This window comes from Podarcis cretensis (genome assembly GCF_951804945.1).
Source record: "Podarcis cretensis genome assembly, chromosome: 12".
Lineage (NCBI taxonomy): Eukaryota > Metazoa > Chordata > Lepidosauria > Squamata > Lacertidae > Podarcis > Podarcis cretensis.
Window position 1 is genome coordinate 54,648,373 of NC_137181.1, and position 23,992 is coordinate 54,672,364.

General features: G+C 45.4%; 1 protein-coding gene across 1 annotated transcript in view; it reads left to right on the forward strand.

Moving 5' to 3' along the window:
* Positions 1-3,298: 3,298 nt before the first annotated feature.
* The window catches only part of ITGA9 (integrin subunit alpha 9), a 234,436-nt gene continuing 213,742 nt past the window's right edge, over positions 3,299-23,992 (forward strand). The window contains exons 1-2 of the mRNA XM_079947527.1: positions 3,299-3,577; positions 23,220-23,347. Of these exons, the coding sequence (XP_079803653.1) occupies positions 3,393-3,577; positions 23,220-23,347 (313 nt within the window). The 5' untranslated portion in view covers positions 3,299-3,392. The remainder of the gene's footprint in view (positions 3,578-23,219; positions 23,348-23,992) is intronic.

A 23,992-nucleotide genomic window follows, 5' to 3' on the forward strand; every position in this document is an offset into this window, starting at 1 on the left:
TTGTAGAAAAATAGGCACACGTTTGAAGAAGATTGGAAAATGTTTATTGGATATATGGGTGAAAATTGTGTGCATTTGAAAATGCTGGAAGCATTAAGATAAATTCAGCAGTGCAAATAAGCTCTGATGGTGGTAACAATGGAATACTGAATGGTTTATGTAAAATATGCAGGAAGATATGGTATGCCAATCAAACCATGGAAAGAGAAGAAGGGAAGTCAATGATTTAAGGTTGTTTAAATGAACAATTTAAAATGTAAATTGGAATATATATATATATATATATATATATATATATATATATATAAAATATTCCCATCAAGTGGGGTGGGTGGCCCCCCTCAAATATCATGATTTATGTTACGGGCATAGCTGTCAAGTGTCCCTTATTTGAAGGGACAGTCCCTTATTCCAGTGCCATGTCCCGCTGCTGTCCCTTATTGATGGATGTCCCTTAAATGTCCCTTAAATGATGTCCCTTAAATTTCAAAGGAGGCAGCTCCTCTCCCTCCCTCCCTGCCGGCCAGGGAGGAGGGAGGTTCCAACTGTGTTTCTTGGCTGTGTTGCTCACCCAATAAGAAGCCTAAGAACGACTGGGGGGTGGAGCTTGCATGCCTTGTGTGTGGCTAGTTAATGCAAGCTGAGGAGGTTTTTGAATGCTGGACGCCATTTTGTTGCACGTGCTGCTGCAAACTTTGCAGTGCAAAGCCAGGCCGGGGAGCCATCTTAAGTTGAGGCTGCATAGGCCTTGTGGTGCATGTCATTCAGATTTTATTCAGTTGAACCTCTGGTTACAAAGTTGGTTGGACAGTGTTCTCGAAGCTACCAGCATGAATTTGACCAGACTGCAGGAGGACAGGAATACTGGAGTGCCTGGAACAGGTGAGGCTGCAGGTCCCTTATTTTGACTGCTAGTCCCTTATTTTCAAATCTGTAAGTTGACAGCTATAGTTACGGGGCAGGCTTTATGTTGGGGGTGTGTGTGAGCCAGAACCTCAATTTTTGTTTGTTTAGTCGTTTAGTCGTGTCCGACTCGTTGTGACCCCATGGACCAGAGCACGCCAGGCACCTCTGTCTTCCACTGCCTCCCGCAGTTTGGTGAGCACTCAGGGCTGATTTTCTTCAGAATGGATAGGTTTGATCTTCTTGCAGTCCGTGGGACTCTCAAGAGTCTCCTCCAGCACCATAATTCAAAAGCATCAATTCTTCGGCGATCAGCCTTCTTTATGGTCCAGCTTTCACTTCCATACATCACTACTGGGAAAACCATGGCTTTAACTATACGGACCTTTGTTGGCAAGGTGATGTCTCTGCCTTTTAAGATGCTGTCTAGGTTTGCCATCGCCTTTCTCCCAAGGAGCAGGCGTCATGCTGCTGTCACCATCTGCAGTGATCATGCAGCCCAAGAAAGTAAAATCTCTCACTGCCTCCATTTCTTCCCCTTCTATTTGCCAGGAGGTGATGGGACCAGTGGCCATGATTTTGATGTTGAGCTTCAGACCATATTTTGCGCTCTCCTCTTTCACCCTCATTAAAAGGTTCTTAAATTCCTCCTCACTTTCTGCCATCAAGGTTGTGTCATCTGCATATCTGAGGTTGTTGATATTTCTTCCGGCAATCCTCAATTAGCTAAGTATTTTCAGTGCTTTGTTTTCTTCTAAAAAAATGTTTAGGGGTACTCTCATTTTGACTCAAGAAAACCACCATTTTATAGTTCCAACTATAAAATGAATACAGTAAATGCACAAAAGTACAAAGATTCACAAAATGTTCAGGGGTATGCGTCCCCCTGCGTCCCCCCAGAAAAGCAGCACTGATGTATTTTTATTCATTTACTTGGTTTGATTTGTGTTTTAATTGTGTATTGACAAATGTATTTGTATTCTTTTCTCTGAATGATGGTCGAATAAATAGGTTGATTGATTGATTGATTGATTGGTTTGGGGGGCAGCTGCCCTCTGCCCCCCCCGCTACCCCTCGGCCCATATGAGTTGGCTCCTATGCCCCGGCCCCCTAATCTCTCTCTCGAAGCCAACTTTCTTATTTTTTCCTTTTACACATAGGTTGGTCTGCCATAGTCAGAACAAAATAAAAAAATTCCTTCCAGTAGCACCTTAAAGACCAACTAAGTTAGTTCTTGGTATGAGCTTTCGTGTGCATGCACACTTCTGAAGAAAAAAAATTCCTTCCAGTAGCACCTTAAAGACCAACTAAGTTAGTTCTTGGTATGAGCTTTCGTGTGCATGCACACGAAAGCTCATACCAAGAACTAACTTAAAGGTAAAGGTAAAGGTACCCCTGCCCGTACGGGCCAGTCTTGTCAGACTCTGGGGTTGTGTGCCCATCTCACTTAAGAGGCCAGGGGCCAGCGCTGTCCGGAGACACTTCCGGGTCACGTGGCCAGCGTGACATCGCTGCTCTGGCCAGAGCCAGAGCCAGAGCCGCACACGGAAACGCCGTTTACCTTCCCGCTGGTAAGCGGTCCCTATTTATCTACTTGCACCCGGAGGTGCTTTCGAACTGCTAGGTTGGCAGGCGCTGGGACCGAGCAGCGGGAGCGCACCCCGCCGCAGGGATTCGAACCGCCGACCTTTCGATCGGCAAGCCCTAGGCGCTGAGGCTTTAACCCACAGCGCCACCTGCGTCCCTAGAACTAACTTAGTTGGTCTTTAAGGTGCTACTGGAAGTTATTTTTTTTCTTCAAAAGTGTGCATGCACACGAAAGCTCATACCAAGAACTAACTTAGTTGGTCTTTAAGGTGCTACTGGAAGGAATTTTTTTTCTTCAGAAGTGTGCATGCACACGAAAGCTCATACCTAGAACTAAAAAAAATAACTTCCAGTAGCACCTTAAAGAACTAACTTAGTTGGTCTTTAAGGTGCTACTGGAAGTTATTTTTTCCTTGTTTTTCCTTATTTCTCCCCAGGCGCGGAAGAGCGCGAGAGGCGTCGCCAGAGGGCGCTGCGCCTCCGGCGGGGAGACGGCTGGCTCCGCTGCGCGCGCGCGCCTGCCATTGTAGCCCGGCGGCGGCGGCGGCGGCGCTCAAAAGCCCCTCGCTCGCTCCGGGACGCGGCCAGAAGAGCCCGCGCGCTCCAGCTCCAGCGTCCTGCCGCCGCCGCCGCCCTTGCAAACTCCCGCGGGGAACTGCCTGCCGCCCGGGGACTCGCCTCTGGATGGTCTTGGCTTGCAGGGGCTGCGTGGATGCGCCAAGCCGAGCGCTGCTGCTGCTGCTGCTGCCGGTCCTCCTCCTCCTCTTCTTCTTCTTCTTCTTCTTCTTCTTCTTCTTCTTCTTCTTCTTCTTCTTCTTCTCCGACAGCGAGAGCAGGCGGCGCCCGACGGAGCTGGGCGGCCGGATCCTGGCTTGCAAGAGGCGTGCATTCTCCGCCGAAGAATGGCTGCTGCTGTGTTCCGCGGGGCGCGCAAGCGGGGCGCGTGTCAAGTGCTGGTGGCGACGCTGTGCGTGGCGCTGGTCTACTCCTATAACCTCGACCTGGACCACCCGGTGATTTTCCAAGGACCCAACAACTCTTTCTTCGGCTACTCCGTGCTGGAGCATTACTATGACAATACGCGATGGTGAGTAAGGGGAGAGGGGTGGGGGATCCTTCCCAGCTTCCCATCTCCCACCCTCTTTCAGAATCATAGGGACCACAAGGGTCATCCAGTCCAACTCTCTGCAATGCTGGAATCCTTTTTGTCCAACGTGGGGATCGAACCCCCAGCCCCAGAGTTCAAGAGTCTCACGCTCGGCCAACTGAGCTAAAGTTGATTTCCGATCTTCCAAGACCCACTCAACCTCCTGAAGACTCTTCTCCCCCCTTTCTTTCTCTGTTGTTGTTTAATTGTGGCCGACTCTTCGTGACCCCATGGACCAGAGCACGACGGGCACTTCTGTCTTCCACTGCATCCCGCAGTTTGGTCAAACTCATGTTGGTAGCTTTGAGAACACTGTCCAACCATCTCATCCTCTGTGGTCCCCTTCTCCTTGTGCCCTCCATCTTTCCCAGCATCAGGGTATTTTCCAGGGAGTCTTCTCTTCTCATGAGGTGGCCAAAGTACTGGAGTCTCAGCTTCACAATCTGTCCTTCCAGTGAGCACTCAGGGCTGATTTCCTTCAGAATGGAGAGGTTTGATCTTCTTGCAGTCCATGGGACTCTCAAGAGTCTCCTCCAGCACCAGAATTCAAAAGCATCCATTCTTCGGTGATCTGCCTTCTTTATGGTCCAGCTCTCACTTCCATACATCACTGTTTCTTTCTCTATGATTCTGTGAAATAGGCACATTTTTCTTTCTCTAAAAGTGCCTATTTCATAGAATTATAGAGTTGGAAGAAACCCAAAGGTCATCTAGTCCAAGGCAGGAATCTCAGCCGAAGCATTCATGACAGTTGACCATCCACCCTCTGCTTAAACCTCTCCAAGGAAGGAGAGGCCACAACCTCCTGAGGGAGACCTGCTCCACTGTCAAACAGCTCTTACCTTTTGGCTCTCTGACAGACTTACCCCTTCTTGCCCCTTGCCCTCTAGAACTGCATATGCTGAAAGCCTGCTTCGTGATAAGAAATCGGCACTCTGCATGCACTTAGAGGCTTAGAATTGTGGATTGGAGGGCATCCTTCAACCCCCCTGGACCATGCAGACAATCCAGTGCTTGGGCATCCCCAACAGATGGTTGCCCAGTGAGGGGAGCCTGTTCCATTCTTGACCCTTGCAGTCAAGAATTAAGGATTTTCTCTTAACGTCCAGACTCTGCCTCCTCCCACAGCTGAAACCCATTAGCTCTAGTCTTGCCCTCGAGGGCAGCAGAGAGCAAATCTTTGCTCTCTTCTGTGTGACAGCCCTTCAAGTAACCGAAAAGTATGGTGCTGTTTCTCCATCGCACACAGAAACTCGCCTCCAAGCTAAGCATGCCTTGCTCCTTGCTCTTACTAAATCGCACATTTCAGGGCCAGATCTTGACGATGGGAGCCCTCGCTGAAATTAAATTTGGGTTGTCTTAAGTGGTATTGATTGGATGAAATTTTAAAATGCCAGCAATCGTCTATCATGAAAATGGGAGGGAGGGTTAAAGTGGAACTCCCCAAAGTCTGCTGCCTTCCCTCCTCCCACTCATGTGATGGGGAGAAGAGTGCACTGTTGAGCTGAGTTATTAGTTATGACAATTAGGTATGGGAGAAATTGATTCCTTTTTCCTAGCATCCTCTGCAGGATCCTACAACAGCAGGGCTGTGTTTGTGGATGGGGGAGCAATTTCTTATGTTTGTATAAATTTTAAAAATCTTTTTCCTAGTTTGGGGTGAGGAATTTGGAATTTATGTAATTTGGTTTGATTTGATGTGATTGGTCGGTTAATAAAAAAATATTCTTAAATAATAATAAAAAGGAAGAGGGCCACTTTCCCCCCTACCACGCAAAGAAGCATTGATTCTCAAATGGCCTGCTGGGAATGGTCACTGGTAGGGCTAGAATCTTATTAGGAGCTGTGTGATGCCATCGGGTCAGACTTTGGGACAGAAGTCCAGGGTCTGTCTCAGCAAAATGAGCAGACTCCAGATGCAGCAGGGCTAGCTTTCTACATTTTGAAGTGAGAGATGTAAGACACAACTGCTATCTAAAGAGCCCCTCTCCCCAATGAGACCATTAAGCTCAGAGTCTAAAATTGAGAAAGCCAGTATAGTAATGTTAGGCTCCAGCTCCCATCAGCCTCAGCCAGCATAGTCTATGTTATGGATGATGGGCGTTGTAGTCCGACAACATGTGGATGACACCACGTTGACTACCCTTCACTAAAATGGCCTAACTGCACCACTAATATGGCGTGTGCGTGTGTGTGTGCATGTGTTATCAAGCAGAGGATGACAAGGACAATGAAACATGCTTGATGTGAGTTTACCCTTGAGTGAGGATTGGACCCGACTGCTGGATTTGGGCCACAGACAAAGAGATCTGTGGCAGGGCCCCAGGTGGATCCCTGATGTACATTGTACTTTTAAGAAAGATGACAGAAGATGTTTCCCAAAAGTCTCTAGTTGTAAGGATGCTTGGGCAATGGGGTAGTTTGGCCAGAGAAATGGAGGTGTTTCGTTTCCTGCAAGTTCTTTGAAGTGACATCGGATATGGTGGTGGCGATCTTGGTACCAAATATCTTGCTCTGCTTTCCTTTGGACCATAACAGTGAGGCAACATCTTTATGTAGTTTTAGGTACCAGGCAAATACTTTTCTTCCCCGCCCGCCCCAGCTTTTGGCTCTTAATTTGAAGGGTATTGTCGGCTTTCTTAGTGGGGTGGAACCTTTTGGTTTAGCTGTGCTTTTAGCCTTTTATCTGTGTTGCTGTGCTTTTCAGTTTTTGTTGTTGTTTATAATTGGCATTAATGCAAGTTGCTCCCGGTTACTTTATAAGAAAAGAGGCTTAATAAATGCAACAACAGCAACTGGGAGTCCAAGATTATGTCCTTTAAAGCTCTGGGCGAAGAGGCGAATGGCCCCTTCCACTTGTCAAAGTGGCCTGTAGAGGGATGGACATGGTTGGAACTGTCTCCCCCAGCTAGAGCCCCACCCTGGTATTAAGTGTTGAGGGGTGCTTTGAAAGCATGGTGATCCATGATAGGATGTTCACACATGCAAGGCAGTCTTTGATGCTAGTCATTAAACACTCAGGTGTGAGTCCAGACTAGCAGCTCTTGACACAACAGTCATCATCATCATCATCATCATCATCATCATCATCATCTCTCAGAGGATCTGGGGTTGAAGTTCATGGCTTTTTGGCAGCATATTGTTACGTTAATTTGCAAAGATGACAGGGAAAGATTTCTTTCTGAGCAGCATTTCCATAATGACCAATTATAGTCCTGGTTTTCTCTTAAAGTGGTAGACCTGTATTTCAGTTGTGCCTCTTCAGGTTGCAGATGGGGGCTTGTGCATGGAGGAGTTTTCTCTCATGAAAAAAGAAATCATACACCTAAAAAAGTAGCACTTGAGTGAGAAGGAATAGACTAGAATCCCTCCATCTGAGATCTAGCTGTCTATGTGGAGGAAGTGCTTTTCTTGTACGACGCTCCATCATCTGCAGACCGAGCCATCTCGATGAAAACTGGACTTGAGACTGATTGTTTTAGGTCAGGGCCTTGCAGCCCTCCAGATGTAGCTTGACTACAGCTCCCATCGTTTCTGATCATTGGCTTTGCTGGCTGGGGAGGGAGGGGGTTGGATTCCATTCAGAGAGGCACTCCTGCATTAGTTCAACTTCACATGACAATCTTAGTGGTGGTGATGGAGTTTTGTGGCAGGTGGACGCTAAGAGAGGTCCTGGTGCCACAGCAAACCATTTCTAAATAGCACCCCACTTCAGATGATATGCGCGGTGGAGCCAGCAAAAAACTATTTGTGCCGGGTCAACTTCAGTCTGCAAAAGCCGGAGCTTAATTTTAGCTAGGGCATGTCCCTGAAACCCATTTTCTGTATTCAGATCTGGAACATGTGAAGTAATGGTTGTCAACACTGAGCAACCAGGGTGAGGTTCTCACACTTAACAATTAAGGAACAGATTGGGGCCAAGAGTCATGGTTTGAGTTATGGCATTTCTATATTTGAAAGAAAGGAGACAACTGGCAAAAGTGTGGAAAGTTCCACACTTTCTGCAGATGTCAAGCACAACGACAGAGCACTTAGAGTGAGAACTGTGTCTTTCCCATCTTCATGTGGGCTTCAGCCCCCTAGGTTAGTGAATCAAATATAGGGGGTTGAGAGAGAGAGAGAGAGAGAGAGAGATATTTAAGGAGCAGCAGATGATGAATTGATAACTTATAGCCAGCAACTTTTTCCACTTGTCAGTTTCTGGGAGTCTGAGAGTTTTCATTCATTTACATTTCTGTGCACTACACCCGTTAATCCGAAAGCTTTAGGGGGTCAGCTAGTGCAATTCCAAATTACTGCATGAAGAGAACATTGTCTGTCCTGGATTCTAATGCCTCTTGCCAAGGGCTTGTAGATGAAACAGTTGAAGAGGTACATTTGTGCGTCTTATATATAGAATTGATGTTGACATATGAGTCTGTCCTGGATAACCAAAGTCTACCCTTGGCAATGCTCCCTCTCTCTCTACATGTGAATTGCTCCCTAGCAAATGTGTTCTCTTTTGCAGCCATGGAGTTGACATTTAAAATCCAGCTTCAGTGATTTATTTTGTGTTGCAGAAAAGCTGCTTCTCTTGCTGTGGTTCAGGGATAGCACTAGAGTTGTTAAGCCTCCAGTATGACTGAGGTCACTTGGTTTGTACTTGGTATTTAAAGTAATTTTGCTCCATCCTGGATGTGGTACAGTGGAACAAGCGCAGACTATTCCTGGAAACTGCAAATTACTACATAATATTTAGACGTAATGCTTTAGAAACAACAGCAGAAGAAGCCATGATTCTTATGGTAGTTAGTGCCTTATAGCCCTTTATTAGTTTTCCATTGTTTACAAAGTAACACCTGCTTTTCTGGACTTTTTTGGGGTGGGGTGGGGAGTGATAATTTTCACTTATTTTCTCTACCAGTAGCTCTTCAGATTTTATTTTATTTTTAAAAAGTGGGAGGGTGGAGCAAATGGTTATAAAGATCCTGTTTCTTATTCCTTTCACATTTTATAGGTGTTGGGACCTCACCTAGGTAACAACTCACATGCTCTTTGAAACTGATTTCTGCAGTTAAGTGCAGGTACTTCTGGAAGATGTTCAACCTGCATTCTGAGATGACATTTACAATTTAATTTGGTAATGGGCTCATGAATTGTTTATGGTTGTGTTAAGCCAAAACCCATGCCAACCACTAATGTCAATGAAGTCATCGTGACCCAACCATTGCTAAACAGTGGTACCTCGGATTACATACGCTTCAGGTTACATACGCTTCAGGTTACAGACTCTGCTAACCCAGAAATAGTACCTCGGGTTAAGGACTTTGCTTCAGGATGAGAACAGAAATTGTGCTCCGGCGGTGTGGCGGCAGCAGGAGGCCCCATTAGCTAAAGTGGTGCTTCAGGTTAAGAACAGTTTCAGGTTAAGAACAGACCTCCAGAACAAATTAATTACTTAACTCGAGGTACCACTGTATCTCACACAATGTCTGCTTTAAAACTTAAGATTTGCTCTAGGCAGCAACTTCCTGCTTCTACACTAGTGGCAAGGAACTGAATCTAACTGCTAGGCCGGATCCTTTTCGCCTTCACCCCATTGGCCAACTTTGAGAGCTGGTTAAGAGAGACTGCTCACAATGAGGCGACCTGTTTTCCTTTTGCTCGTTTGGTTGAAATTAGAGTGCTGTGGGCATAGCAGTTTGCTAGTATTGATGATCAGTGATCAGTGGGGCTTTCAAAGCACAGCACTTTTCAAGAGGCAATAGCCAGCTGACCATGGGCACCTGCGACCAGCTGAATGCCAACACTTGCAAAGAGCTGCACTACCAACGAAATATGAGCATGTTTAAGGGTGTTGTGTAGAAGTTCAAACAGCAACTGAGCCAGAAGAGCAAACTGTCTCCCATTGTGGATGTTTGGGTATTTACTGAGACCTTTATCGGGCACCATTTTAAGTACGAACACTGGTGCCCATGGACAACCCCTGGAATAAATTCTGCTGAGACTTGAAACCCAGCGTTGTAGTTATTCTGTAATCGTGGTGATCCCCAATAACTGAGAGCAAGAGTCACGAATCCCTCTTGAAAACAGACACAGAAGAGTAGCTTGGCAATGGGAGTTGGCCTTAGTAAGCTTGCGGAGATGGATTCCAAATGTCAAGCTAATGAGCTGCTGCCACACATGGTCCAGTGTTTTTGTTCGCAATGACAATTTAGACTTGGTGGCTAATGGAGCATGTAGGCACCTGTCTCTCGCACTCCTCGGAGCAGTGCTTATGCTTTGTTTGGTTGCCTTCGTTCTTCTATTTCTCAGGAACGATTCGAGAGCCCATCATCTTGACAGCAGATGCTCTCAATATGAAATACGATAGGTCCGGTTGCGCCGGATGGGAATAATTCGAGCAGCCTTAATAACTTCCAGTGAGGCTGGGGAGAGTAAATTCATTTCATACCGCTCGTGTTTTAAATGGTTAAAGAGCTGGATGTGGCGTTCTAAAAACAACTGTTGGCATACAAGGCCATCATGGGAGAAGGAGGTAAATATTTCAAGTGATGATTTTTTAAAAAAATACTTCTTTTTACCTTGGAGTGGGGTGCGTGCAAACGTTCTTTCCATGTTTATTGGGGGTGGGGGGGGAGGCTCTGTGAAAAAGTAGCTCTCTGGTTTGGATGGCTCTAAATTCACCTGGAGCCGTTTGAATGAAGGCAGGGGCAAGTGTTCACAATGCTTGCTTGTATCTCATTCCAATAGATGGGACTCTTATTTCTCAAAATGCTGGCCTTGGAACTGTGGCACATTGTGGTATCAATAAATGCATTCAGTCTGGAACCAGGCCCTAAAATGAATTGCCATCGTTCTCTTTGATTTGAAAGTGCTTTTGCATTTTTCCTGCCTGTCAGCTTTCCAGCGGTGTGTTTACTGACGGGGGGGAGTTTCTCGAATAATATTGAGAAGCAAATTGAAAGAGCTTATTTTAATTTGGACTGGGGACAGGGGAATAGAAATTACATTTTCAAATGCTGAGTTGTCTCTAACACACAATACACATTTCTTAGTGCAGAAAATGCAGAGCTAAAAATGACTTGTTGTTTCACGCTGACCCTGGATGTACACTCGTGTGTGAAAAACTAGTATGGCAGTAAAAAACTGTTATAGATATGATTATTGTTCCTGTTCATGGCATTATTTTTAGATTGTAAACAACAACAACAACCCAACTAGATTCTGTTAGATTTTTCGTATTTCTCCAGGCATCAGTTCTAGGGCAAGTCAAATGGATACGTCATTCTGGATGTACAATTTATGACATATTCTTAAAACAACCTTTCTCAGTATTAAGGGCAGGTGCACCCCACACATTTAAAACACACCCAGCACATCTTTAAAGCATACAACCTCTCCCCAGAATCTTGGGAACAGTAGAATATTAAGGATGCTTAGAATTTTAGTTCTGTGATGAAGAAACTACAGGCCCCCTGGATTCTTTGAGGGAAGTTACGTGCTTTTGGTGTGTTTTGGATATGTGTATATCTGCCAGTGTTCTAACTATAGAGCCCAAACCTCATACCATTCTGAAGGGATCTGCAATCATTCAAACCAGGTGTTAATGCGCCCCCCATGCATAGAACATAAGACAAACTCTTCTGGATCAGACCAGAAGCCCCATCTAGTCTGGCATTCTCTTTCTCACAGTGGTGAAACCCAACCAGATGTCCCTAGGAAAGTCACAAAGAGGTATGAGATTTAGTTCTCCTATTAGGGAAAGGGCTGTTCCTCAGCGGTGAAGCTTCTGATCCATCTGTTTATTTAAAATGATATTGATATGCTACTATTTCATAAAAAAAAATCAAAGTGGTGCCTCACTGACATTTCAAATATGTGTTTTTAATGTCCCAGAGCTCCAAGTGGTATCAGACAGCAGGCTCTAGCTGCCATTTTAATTTCCTACCATGTCCTTCCATAACACCACTCTGAGGCATTGTGGGAAACTCAAGCGGCTGCTAGACCCAGCTGCTTGGTGCTGCTCAGAGCACTGCTCAGAATTCTCTTGGTTTCTGCCATCACCAGGATTCACCAGTGGAGCACCACCCCCAGCAAAGGACCCTTTGCTCAGGGCGTCCTCAAACCTGGAACCAGCCCCAATGCCATGATAGGTAATTCTTCAAGCTAATGATGCACTGTCTGAATATATCTTTTTTTCTTCATTGTGAATCTCTTATTTCACTGGGTGACTCCAAGTCATGATGGAAAAGTAGGAGGGTTTAAAAAAGAAAGGGTCTCCTCAGAATTTCATTCATGCTTTTTATCAATATCCACCGTGTATCATTTCAGAGAAAAAACATGTGCTATTTACAGATAGGAATGGCACTGGCCTTTGATCATCTTAATTTCTGTTTTCTGTACCTTTTCCAGTTTGACAATATCTGCTTTGAGATGAGACAAACCAGAGCAGTATAGATAATTTTCAACAGGAAGAACTGTCTTCTGGACTTCCAGATGTTGTTGGACTCAACTCACATCAGCCTCAGCCAGTATGGCCAATGTTTAAGGATGATGGCAGTGGAGTCCAAGCAACACCTAGGATTGCAGGTTAGTCTTCAATATAAGTGTGTGTTATCTTTCTGTTACTGGCTTCCCGGGTTTGGGAGCAGACAGCTGCTGCTTGTACTGTGGACAGGACACAGCTTTCTCTTGCGCCAAAGAGAAAGTCGAGAACAAATTGAAATCCTGGGGCCTGCTTCCAAATAAGCTATATAGCACAGTAAAAACAAACAAACCTCCCTCCAGCGCTGTCATTATACACATTATATAAATGAACTGCAAGTAAGAGCTAGAAAAGATTAACCATCTGAAAGCCTATTCTAAATTCCACAGGGGAAATTTTTCACCTATGTGGGTTGTAAACGGTCTAAAACCTGCATATGTGAAATAAATTATTGTACACTTTGGCTGGGTTCATGCATCACTACTAACACACAGGTGGCCACAGATTTAGTTCTCACTAGCTGTGGTCTAAACCACTGAGCCTAGGGCTTGCCGATCGGAAGGTTGGTGGTTCGAATCCCCGCGATGGGGTGAGCTCCTGTTGCTTGGTCCCAGCTCCTGCCAACCTAGCAGTTTGAAAGCACGTCAAAGTAGATAAATAGGTACTGCTCCGGTGGGAAGGTAAACGGCGTTTCCATGTGCTGCTCTGGTTTCGCCAGACGCGGCTTAGTCATGCTGGCCATGGAAAAACTGTCCGTGGACAAAGGTCTGCTACCTCAGCCAGTAAAGCGAGATGAGTGCTGCAACCCCAGAGTCGTTTGCGACTGGACTTAACTGTCCGGGATCCTTTACCTTTACCTAGCAGCGAACCATGACTCCTGGTTCACTGTTATGCCCATACTGGGAGTTGCAAACAAGGCATGATGTAAAGTGATGTTTTGTTCATGGTTTATCAACTTTTGGATCCTCTTCTGTCACTCTCACTGGATACATAAGTGGCCTTCTCTCGACTTTGGCTGTTGGCTCAGTTGCAACAGTATCTGGACAGGAATAACCTTGCTTCAGTTGTTTCTAGGATAGATTACTGAAGTGTGCTATACTTTGGGCTTCCCCTGAAGACGGTTTGGAACCTACAGCTTGTGCAGAATTCAGTGGCCAGATTAATATATTTTCTAATATTGTCATTTGCTATATTGATGGGATTGGCAATGAAGCCCACTAGCACCAGCATGCAAAATTCATCCCATTTGCTTGGTGGTCTGTTAGTTTTTGTGCATACAGTAGTGCCTCACAAGACGAAATTAATCCGTTCCGCGAGTCTCTTCGTCTAGCGGTTTTTTCGTCTTGCGAAGCATGGCTATTAGCGGCTATTAGCGGCTTAGCGGCTTTAAGAAAAAGGAAGAAAACTTGCAAGAACTCGCAAGACGTTTCGTCTTGCGAAGCAAGCCCATAGGGAAATTCGTCTTGCGGAACGACTCAAAAAACGGAAAACTCTTTCGTCTAGCGAGTTTTTCGTCTTGCGAGGCATTCGTCTTGCGGGGCACCACTGTACTGTACGTGTTTACATGTGAGTCATGATTCAACCCCCCCCCCAACTACTCAGATATTTAAATTGCAGAGGGTAGGGGCTAAAGCCTGAAGAATGGTCATCCTGGTGTATATATGCAAACCCTTGTAAAATTTGATAAAGAATACTCTTCCCCGGACAGGCAGAATAGAGATAATGATTTATTCTTGCTCTGTGGAGATATATCCTTCCCCCCACCCCTAGAAAATTGGCGTGGAAGTCATGCTAGTGTTCAAACTTGAAATGTAGAATTGCTTTTTGTGTGTCTACACCTGTTTCCTTCTGGTATTTTGGTATCCAAGGCAGATTTTGCAGTACAGTGGTACCTCGGGTTACATATCCTTCAGGTTACATAGCTTCAGGTTACAGACTCTGCTAACCCAGAAATAGTGCTTCAGGTTAAGAACTTTGCTTCAGGATGAGAACAGGAATTGTGCTCCAGCAGCAAGGCAGAAGTGGGAGGCCCCATCAGCTAAAGTGGTGCTTCAGGTTAAGAACAGTTTCAGGTTAAGAACGGACCTCTGGAATGAATTAAGTACTTAACCCGAGGTACCACTGTATAACATACGGTACTTTGCATGTTTATTCCTCCCTGCACAGAAAGCAAGGTGGTGTATTGAGCTGGTGTTTTCACTTGAAACGTAACATTGTGCCCCAAACACACGCACCAGGTTTAATTTCTTTATCTCATTGTTCAATAGAGACGTTGTATTTCAGAGAATGCCAGCCAGGTAAATGAAACTGAAGCCTTCACTTAATCCGGCCATTAAAAGTAATTTAGTTCACAGCAATGCGGTTGGCTATTTTTAAGCAATTCTATCTCAGCGATTTATTGTCATCCAGGTAACAAAGCAGCATTTGAGCTATGGTGGTCTAATCGCTTTCTGTGGGCAGATGCGCATGCTTGGCACCACACTGTGCCCTCCATTCATCACTCCTTAAAGTGCTGCACTTCCTGCAATCTTGGCTTCCAAAGCTGTTTATCCTGAGTGAGAAAAGGACAGGAGGTGCATGTAAGGCAGGTACCAAGCAGAGAGGAAGAGGTTATAGGCGGGTGAGTTAAATTGAAATTGCTGTGTTGGCTTCATCACTAGTTGAACCAGTCCTGATGGAAATGGCGTTTTCTTTTGCTCTTGAAACGGAGGGGTGTGCACCTTCTTATCCTCTAGGTATGAAAATTGAGGTGTTGACTGTGTCAGGGGCAAGCTATGTTCCTTGCAGCCAGTCATGCGCGATAGCTGTCAGCAGGCCGTGGGGCGTGCGTACACGATGTTGGCATGCCCTGTGGCATGTGTACATGATGTTGGCATGCCCCGTGGCGTGTTCTCGCCATGCGTGCATGCCCCATGGCATGCTGACGTCACTCGCGCATGCCATGGGGTGTGCTGATGTGTCTGGTTTATACCGAGTGGCATGTGGACATGATGCAAGCACGCCCCACGGCATGCGTGCACAGCCGCCACGGAACTTTGAGGGGGCCCAGGCCGCCCATTGGTTTTTTTTTTGGGTGGGGCTGGACCTCCGTTCTCCCCTAGATGGCGCACCCGCATGGAGTTGCCGACTAGACTCCGACTCGCTTAGCTTCAGCAAGGCTACTGCATTGTAGGCCTTCGGACCACGCTCCCAGGTGTGAGCAGTAGCAGCTTTTGTGTTGCAGCCACCCTGCTGGTATTAGGTTACAGATGGTAACCTAATTCAACATCAACTTCGTTGGACTGGTCCTGTTGTGCGGATGCCTGATGATCGCCTTCCAAAGCAACTACAGTGGTGCCCCGCAAGATGAACGCCTTGCAAGACGGAAAACCCGCTAGACGAAAGGGTTTTCCGTTTTGGAGGTGCTTCGCAAAACGAATTTCCCTATGGGCTTGCTTCGCAAGACGAAAATGTCTTGCGAGTTCCTGCGGGGTTTTTCCCCCTTTTTCCCCCTTTTCCTAAGCCCTAAGCCGCTTATCAGCTGATCCGCTAAAAGCTGCTTATCAGCTGATCCGCTAAAAGCCGCTAAACTGCTAATAGCGCTAATCTGCTAAGCCGTCAATGGGCTTGCTTCACAAGACAAAAAAAACGCTATACGAAGAGCCTCACGGAATGGATTAATTTCGTCTTGCGAGGCACCACTGTACTCTATTCTGAACTGAAAAATGGAAAGTGTAACGCTGGTGGTCAACAAAAGATGTTTAAAGACTGTCTCAAGGCAAATCTAAAAAAATGTAGTATAAACACTGACAACTGGGAAACACTGGCCTGCGAGCACTCCAACTGGAGAACAGCCTTGACCAAAGGTGTCATGGGCTTTGAAGACACTCGAACTCAGGTCTCAAGGAAGAAACGCGTTAAGAGGAAGGCACGCTTGGCAAATCCACACTGTGATAAACTCCTGCCCAGAAACCAATGTCCCCACTGTGGAAGGATGTGTGGATCCAGAATTGACCTCCACAGTCACTTACGGACTCATTGCTAAAACTGTGTTTATGGAAGACAATCTTACTTAGCTACGAGTGATCGCCAAAGAAGAAGACAGATGGTAGATTAGATTGCAGGTGATAGAATCTTAGAATCATAGAGTTGGAAGGGACGCCTAGTTCAGCCCAAAACTGTGACCTTGCCGTTTTCAGCAGCACACTCTAACCAACTGATCTGGCTGAACTACAACTCCCATTTTCCCTTACCTCTGAGTATGCTGGCTGGTGGGGTGATGGGAGTTGGAGTCCAGCAACATCTGGAGGGCATCACACCAGCTATCCCAAGGGAAAACTCTTTTCTCTTGTTTCTCTCTGCTTGAATTTTTGCACTGGATGTTGCTGCTGCTGCTGCTGCGAATTCCAAATCTGTAACCGAATGCTGACTCAAATGCTTGAGGAATTTGTAACTGTAAAAGGTTCCCCCCCCCCTATCTGGCTTTATTTTACATACTTTCCCATGCTGTTAGTCACAGAGATTCCAACTGCAAGGCTAACGTCTTGCAGTTAATTGTGGTTACAACAAAGCTTGTGAAAATAAATAAATTTCTTAAACAGAACTCTGACCACCATGTGACCTGGTCTGTTACATGCAAGATTACCATGTAAAATCCTTCTCATCTTGGCCTATGGCTGAAGGATCTTGTTTTACCATTAAGCTGTGTCATTTAAACTTAAAGTTGATTACAGGGGTGGGGAGATTTAGGTTTGTTGCACAGATACCTGACAAAGGATGCAGTGGGTTTTTTTTTTAAAAAATGTGCTTAACATTATGGAATCCTACCCCCAAAGAATAGCACTGTTTTCCTGTTCAATGGGTTGGATATGGACTTAATCACCTTTCGAGTATACCCACTGGAATTTGAGTTAGACACTTTTGTTCTGAAAAAGCTGGAGATCTCTTACCTTGTAGCAGAATTTAAAAACACACAGATGAGATTATAGCCATGCATGTTCCACCACAATATAATTTGATATTTGATAATTTGATTATATTATAATATATGCTTTGATGTGTGATTGGATCAATCAAAGGAACTTATTTAATTCAGCAAAATTATGTAAATAAGCTTTCTAAAAATGTTAAGTCATGAGTAACTTAACTCTCAAGGGAAGTGGGTGGGTGGGTTAAACCACAGAGCCTAGGACTTGCTGATCAGAAGGTTGGCGGTTCGAATCCCCGTGATGGGGTGAGCTCCTGTTGCTCGGTCCCTGCTCCTGCCAATCTAGCAGTTCAAAAGCATGTCAAAGTGCAAGTAGATAAATAGGTACCGCTCCAGTGGGAAGGTAAACGGCCTTTCCGTGCGCTGCTCTGGTTCGCCAGAAGCGGCTTAGTCATGCTGGCCTCATGACCAGCTGTACGCTGGCTCTCTCGGCCAATAAAGCGAGATGAGCGCCGCAACCCCAGAGTCAGTCACGACTGGACCTAATGGTCAGGGGTCCCTTTACCTAACTTAACTCCCATTGATTTCAGTGGGTCTGTGTGGGTGACTAAGTCTGCATCCAGTTCATTTGCAGAGGGTCGCCAATGTTACACCCTCCAGATGTCATTGTATTCAACATCCATCATCCCTAGCCATTGGGTATGTTGGCTGGGGCTTCTGTGAGTTAGGAGTCCAGTGATACCTGGAAGTCATCACCTTGGCTCTCACGTGGATTGACATCATCATCATAATAATAATAATAATAATAATAATAATAATTTATTATTTGTACCCCGCCCATCTGGCTGGGTTTCCCCAGCCACTCTGGGCGGCTTCCATAGAAACCAAAAATACAGCAAAATATCACAGATTAAAAACTTCCCTGAACACGGCTGCTTTAAGATGTCTTCTGAATGTCAGGTAGTTATTTATCGCTTTGACATCTGATGGGAGGGCGTTCCACAGGGCGGGCGCCACTACCGAAAAGGCCCTCTGCCTGGTTCCCTGTAGCTTTGCTTCTCGCAATGAGGGAACCACCAGAAGGCCCTCGGCGCTGGACCTCAGCGTCCGGGCAGAACGATGGGGGTGGAGACGCTCCTTCAGGTATACTGGGCCGAGGCCGTTTAGGGCTTTAAAGGTCAACACCAGCACTTTGAATTGTGCTCGGAAATGTACTGGGAGCCAATGTAGGTCTTTCAAGACCGGTGTTATGCGGTCTCGGCGGCCACCCTCAGTCACCAGTCTAGCTGCCGCATTCTGGATTAGTTGTAGTTTCCGAGTCACCTTCAAAGGTAGCCCCACGTAGAGCGCATTGCAGTAGTCCAAGCGGGAGATAGAAGTGTTGCATCCCTGAGATATCAAATACCTCTCATCAGGCCTCTCTTATTGTGCAGCCACCTTTGGCACCCTCTTCTGTAAATGACACACCTCTTCCTTCTGGGGAGGCAAATGAGAGTAAGGCAGATGCTAAGCCGGCTCCAACTCCACCTGTGTCTCCATGGCGACACCTGTGTGAACAAACTTCACAGGCCCAATGCACCCAAAGGAGTGCCCCCTTTGCTTGTCCAGTCCAGGGACTCTGGCCACTTTCTGTGCTAACAGTTGTGCTAATCCTGCTCTTCAAAGGGAAGATGCAGGTCATGTGTCGCTTTTTTTTTTTTAATAATATTTATTACTTTTCCAACAATTTAAACACTACAAAAAAGAACAATACAATACAATACAAAAACACTACATAACACTAACACATTAAACTAACAAAACAAAAACAGTTTAAAAGGTAAAGGTAAAGGTACCCCTGCCCGTAGGGGCCAGTCTTGACAGACTCTGGGGTTGTGCGCCCATCTCACTTAAGAGGCCAGGGGCCAGCGCTGTCCGGAGACACTTCCAGGTCACGTGGCCAGCGTGACATCGCTGCTCTGGCGAGCCAGAGCCGCACACGGAAACGCCGTTTACCTTCCCGCTGGTAAGCGGTCCCTATTTATCTACTTGCACCCGGAGGTGCTTTCGAACTGCTAGGTTGGCAGGTGCTGGGACCGAGCAGCGGGAGCGCACCCCGCCGCAGGGATTCGAACCGCCGACCTTTCGATCGGCAAGCCCTAGGCGCTGAGGCTTTAACCCACAGCGCCACCTGCGTCCCGAAAAAAAAACACAGTTTATAACACATCAAATAATTTCAGTATCTTATCTTTCATTCACTTATTTCCGCGACCTCCTCACACCTCCCTTTTTGTATTCCACTTCTGTTAATTGTTTCAGCAATTCCTTTCCATCTTCCTCTGTTTTCTATCCTATAATTATCTTAGCACATTCTAACCTTATTTTTCCTTTAATACTCTATTAATCTGTTTATACTTAATTCCTTATAACATTTCTACTAAAGCCATATAACTTCATTCCAACATTTTTCTTGCATGTGTCTCTTGTTGGGTTAGTGTCTTCACTTGTGCTTAGTCATGCATTTACACCTCCCTTGTACCTGCTATACCTTGTAACCAGAGCCTTGTCTACATACTGATCTGATTTGCGCATGAAAGACTTTGGGAGTTCTTCGTCCAGCCTTGAGGGCCAGGAAAGCGCCTGAAATGACGAAACACAGGGAATGTTTGCTACCTCATCCTTATGACCTTTGTATGAACAAGAAAGAGAGCGTTTGCTTTTCTCTCTATCAAACTTTGGGATGTATAAATAGCATATAATTATGTTGGTAAAAACTGGTTTATTTATATAGTTATAGATATTTATTTACACGAGGTATCAGGCATTTACCCAGAAAAATAACTCTCACACTGAGGTTTCCTCCGCAGCTTCAACATTGACTCACTTCACTGAAGCCAGAAAAACTGTGCTAAGATATTTAAAACAAACTTTAAAGGAGAAAAGGCTACATTAACAGTTTGATTTCTCTTGAGTTTCAGAGGAGAAGCTGCCAAATCACAGGCTTTTTGACAGGGGCTACCTTCTAAAGAGCCATGTTTTCACAAGTGAGAACAATTAGTGGCCCAGTTACCTAAATTACAGAAAACTACAAAGCCAACAAACATTGAGAAGCAAACACAAGTGAGTCTGAAATAGCAGCTCTCAATACAAATGCCACTGAGAGACGGGCAAACTTGGATAAAAAATGCCAATCATTTCCTCTTTAATGTACACCATGAAGGAGCATCATTCATATAAATTTATTGACATTATTGAAAAAGAAAACTTTGATGGCAATATTACCAGCGTATGGGCTCACAATTTAAATTGTAAGTGGTTGGTAAGGAAACTATTTCCATGACTTGTTACAGCTAAATACAGTTACTTATTAGCCTTGGCTACTTTAAAGGGATCTAAACACACTTTTCACCACTGGGGAGAGAAGAGATCTCTTAGTGGCCAATTGGAAAAGAAGGAAGCTAGTCTGTAAAACTAAGGAAAAGATATATAAGACAAATAAATGTGTAGAGCTTGAGACATTCATATGCTCATATAGAGGACTGTAGATGTTGAGACTGTAATTTGAATTTATTATTAAGTATCATGTTTCTCAGCACACCACTAGTTGTAAGGAGACAGCTAACCTCCCTTAAAAGGTAAAGGGACCCCTCACCGTTAGGCCCAGTCGCAGATGACTCTGGGGTTGTGTGCTCATCTCGCTCTATAGCCCAAGGGAGCCTGTGTTTGTCCGCAGACAGTTTCCAGGTCATGTGGCCAGCATGACTAAGCTGCTTCTGGCGAACCAGAGCAGTGCACAGAAACGCCGTTTACCTTCCTGCCAGAATGGTACCTATTTATCTACTCGCACATTGCATACTTTCGAACTGGTAGATGGGCAGAAACTGGGCTCGAACAACAGGAGCTCACCCCATCGTGGGGATTCGAACTGCCAACCTTCCGATCAGCAAGCCCTAGGCTCTGTGGTTTAGACCACAGGGCCACCCGCGTCCTCCCTTAAGGAACTGCAATTCTCAGAGTTCCTAGGGATAGGGAATGGCCAGTCAACTAGTTTCGGAGTATAATATAAATAGGCATTGAGTTCCCCATACAGTGGTACCTCGGATTACAGACGCTTCAGGTTACAGACGCTTCAGGTTACAGACTCCGCTAACCCAGAAATAGTACCTTGGGTTAAGAACTTTGCTTCAGGATGAGAACAGAAATTGTGTGGCGGTGGCGCGGCGGCAGCAGCGGGAAGCCCCATTAGCTAAAGTAGTACCTCAGGTTAAGAACAGTTTCAGGTTAAGAATGGACCTCCAGAACGAATTAAGTTCTTAACCCGAGGTACCACTGTATAATATAGGCTGACACTTTGTAAAATGCCTTTCAGGTTGAATGTAAGCAACTGAAAATTTCTCCTCAGATATGTTTTATATGTGCCTTCTGGTTTTAGCTAATTGTTGTTGATATCTATGTGAATTGTGTTACATAGGTAGGCATGAGTTCAGCTGGCAGAGTGTTAGCTTGGCTTTAAAAACTTGCAACCTATTGAAGCTCTTGCCCATTCCAGAAAAAGGCTTCTGGAAACATTGATGCTACTTTTGCAATGCGATATCATCATCTGCTCGCATTGGATTACCATATACATAGAATCCACAGGGGCTGATTAGAAAAAATTAATTTCTGCTTTCTGATATGAAATGAGTGTCCCAGTTTTCTTTCACCAAATTTTGGAGGGCAGAGCCAGCCCTGCTGTTAGACAGAGTGAGCAGGGTGCAGATTTTGGGTTTCTTGAAAAGGAAGCAAATAGTTGCTTTACTTATTGTTGTATTTTTGCAGGCAATGAGGTGGAGAGGTGTTTATGTGATTTTCCACCTCTTTTGCCACAAGAACCTGACTGGCCTTGGGTACAGTGCTTTTTGATTCGTGCTAAGGGCGGGGGGGGGGGCAACATTTGCTGTTCTGCCCGAGGCAGAGAAATGTCCTGGATACCCTATTACAGAGTGTGCATTATGATGCACACATTTACCTCGAGTACAAAAATGGAGTTTCTTGCATCTGGTTATGGGGACAAATTCAATTCAGGTTGCACTTAAGAGGCTAACCTACCTAATTTGCACTTTCTAAAACAATATACAAACAGAAAAACAACCATACTTTGAAATTTGCACTGCTCTGAATTTTGTAGTGCTGTTCTCCAACCAAGTGATGTTTATAAAAATGTGTATATTAAGGGCAAAGAGTGCATCTATTAGTCAAAATGGAATACAAAATGCTTTGTATGGGACAAAAAACATAGGAGAAACTCACACTAAATGGCTGCTAACTTTTCAGGATGACTTAATAAAAAATCTTAAATGGAAGTGGAAATATGGAGAACTAAACTTAAGATCAGAAAAATGAGAAACTAAAATGGGCAGTCTCCCATCCCAACTTCCAGCATAATTTCTTCTTCTTTCTTCTTCCAAACATTATTGATTTTTTTTTAAAAAAACAACAATTACCAAACATTTTGTCTTCTCAGAGAAATGCATGTACAGGTGTTAAGTCTTATATGCTGTCATCCACATGGCATTAAAGCAGACTTGGAAAATCTTTTACATCACAGATTAAGCTCACACCCACAGGGTGTACAGTGCTACCTTGGTTTAAGAACAGCCCTGTTTACAAACTATTCGGTTTACGAACTCCGCAAAACTGGAAGTAGTGTCCCAGTTTGCGAACTTTACCTCGGTAAAGTGGAAGGGCATTGGCGGCAGGAGGTCTCATCGGGGAAAGCTTGCCTTCGTTTAAGAACGGTTTCGGTTTAAGAATGGACTTCCAGAACGGATTAAGTTCGTAAACCGAGGTACCACTGTACTTCAATCTCAGACCATTTTAATGAATGTTCCACCTTCGTTCTTCTGGGTTGAGGAATGCTCATATTTATAACTGAGGAGTGGGGGCTGGGTGGGGAGAGAATGCATACATAGTTGCTGTTGTTAATTTTCATTCTTTCCCAAAAGCTTATATTGGGGGTGTTAGAGATCGTGTTGTGCATTCTTAGCTCCTTCAAATAATTCATGGTTTTATTAAAGGAAAATGCCTTGCCTTGCCATGGTGGGTGGGCACATGTATCTTGGATCATAGCTTCCTAAGGGTGTTGGGAAAGCATAGCCTGTCAATGAGAGCGAGCTGTTACTGTGCAACTTGTGTGCATTCATTTCCTTCTTGTAGCGTTAATGAAACATTCCTTTGCTCTCAATTTCCAGGGTTTTGGTTGGCGCCCCAAAGGCAGAGTCTAAGTACAGTGCCTCTCTTAAGTCCCCAGGAGCTGTGTTTAAATGTCGTGTTCACACTAACCCTGACAGGAGATGCACAGAACTGGATATGGGCCGAGGTATGTCTGGGTCTACCCTGTTTTAAGTTTATATGCAAACTCTGTTTTGAAAAATTTCTCATTCTCAAGAGCCTTAGGGCTTCGCTGCATGGGGAACGTCTCCCGACCCTACAGTTGCACTACAAGAAACTTACCGTATTTTTCGCTGTATAGGACACAATTTTTCCCCTCCAAAAATGAAGGGGAAATGTGTGTGCGTCCTATGGAGTGAATGCAAGGGGGAGGCAGGCAGGAAAATCCCCCAAAAGCCGCACACAAGCTCCGCGCGGCTCTTGCAGGCTTTTCCTCAGGAGGGACAAGGGACTGATGCGGCCAGTGAGTCCCTTCTCCCTCCTTGTAGAAAAGCCCACAGGAGCCGTGCACTCCTTAAAGGGTGCGCGGCTCCTGTGGGCTTTTGCGGGAGGTGGGGGTATTGCCATAGCCCCATGTACCCTCTCCCGGTTGGAGAGGTGACGCACGGCTATGGCAGCAGCCTCTTTAGTCGCGCGCCACCTCACCAGCCGGGAGAGGGTCATGGGGCTATGGCTTCTTCCTGGCTGGAGAGGTGGTGCGCGGCTAAAGAGGCTGCTGCGTGCCTTTCCGCTGCTTCCCGACCTGCTCTTTGGGGCTAGTGGAGGGCTCCCCCCCACCAGCCCCAAAGAGCAG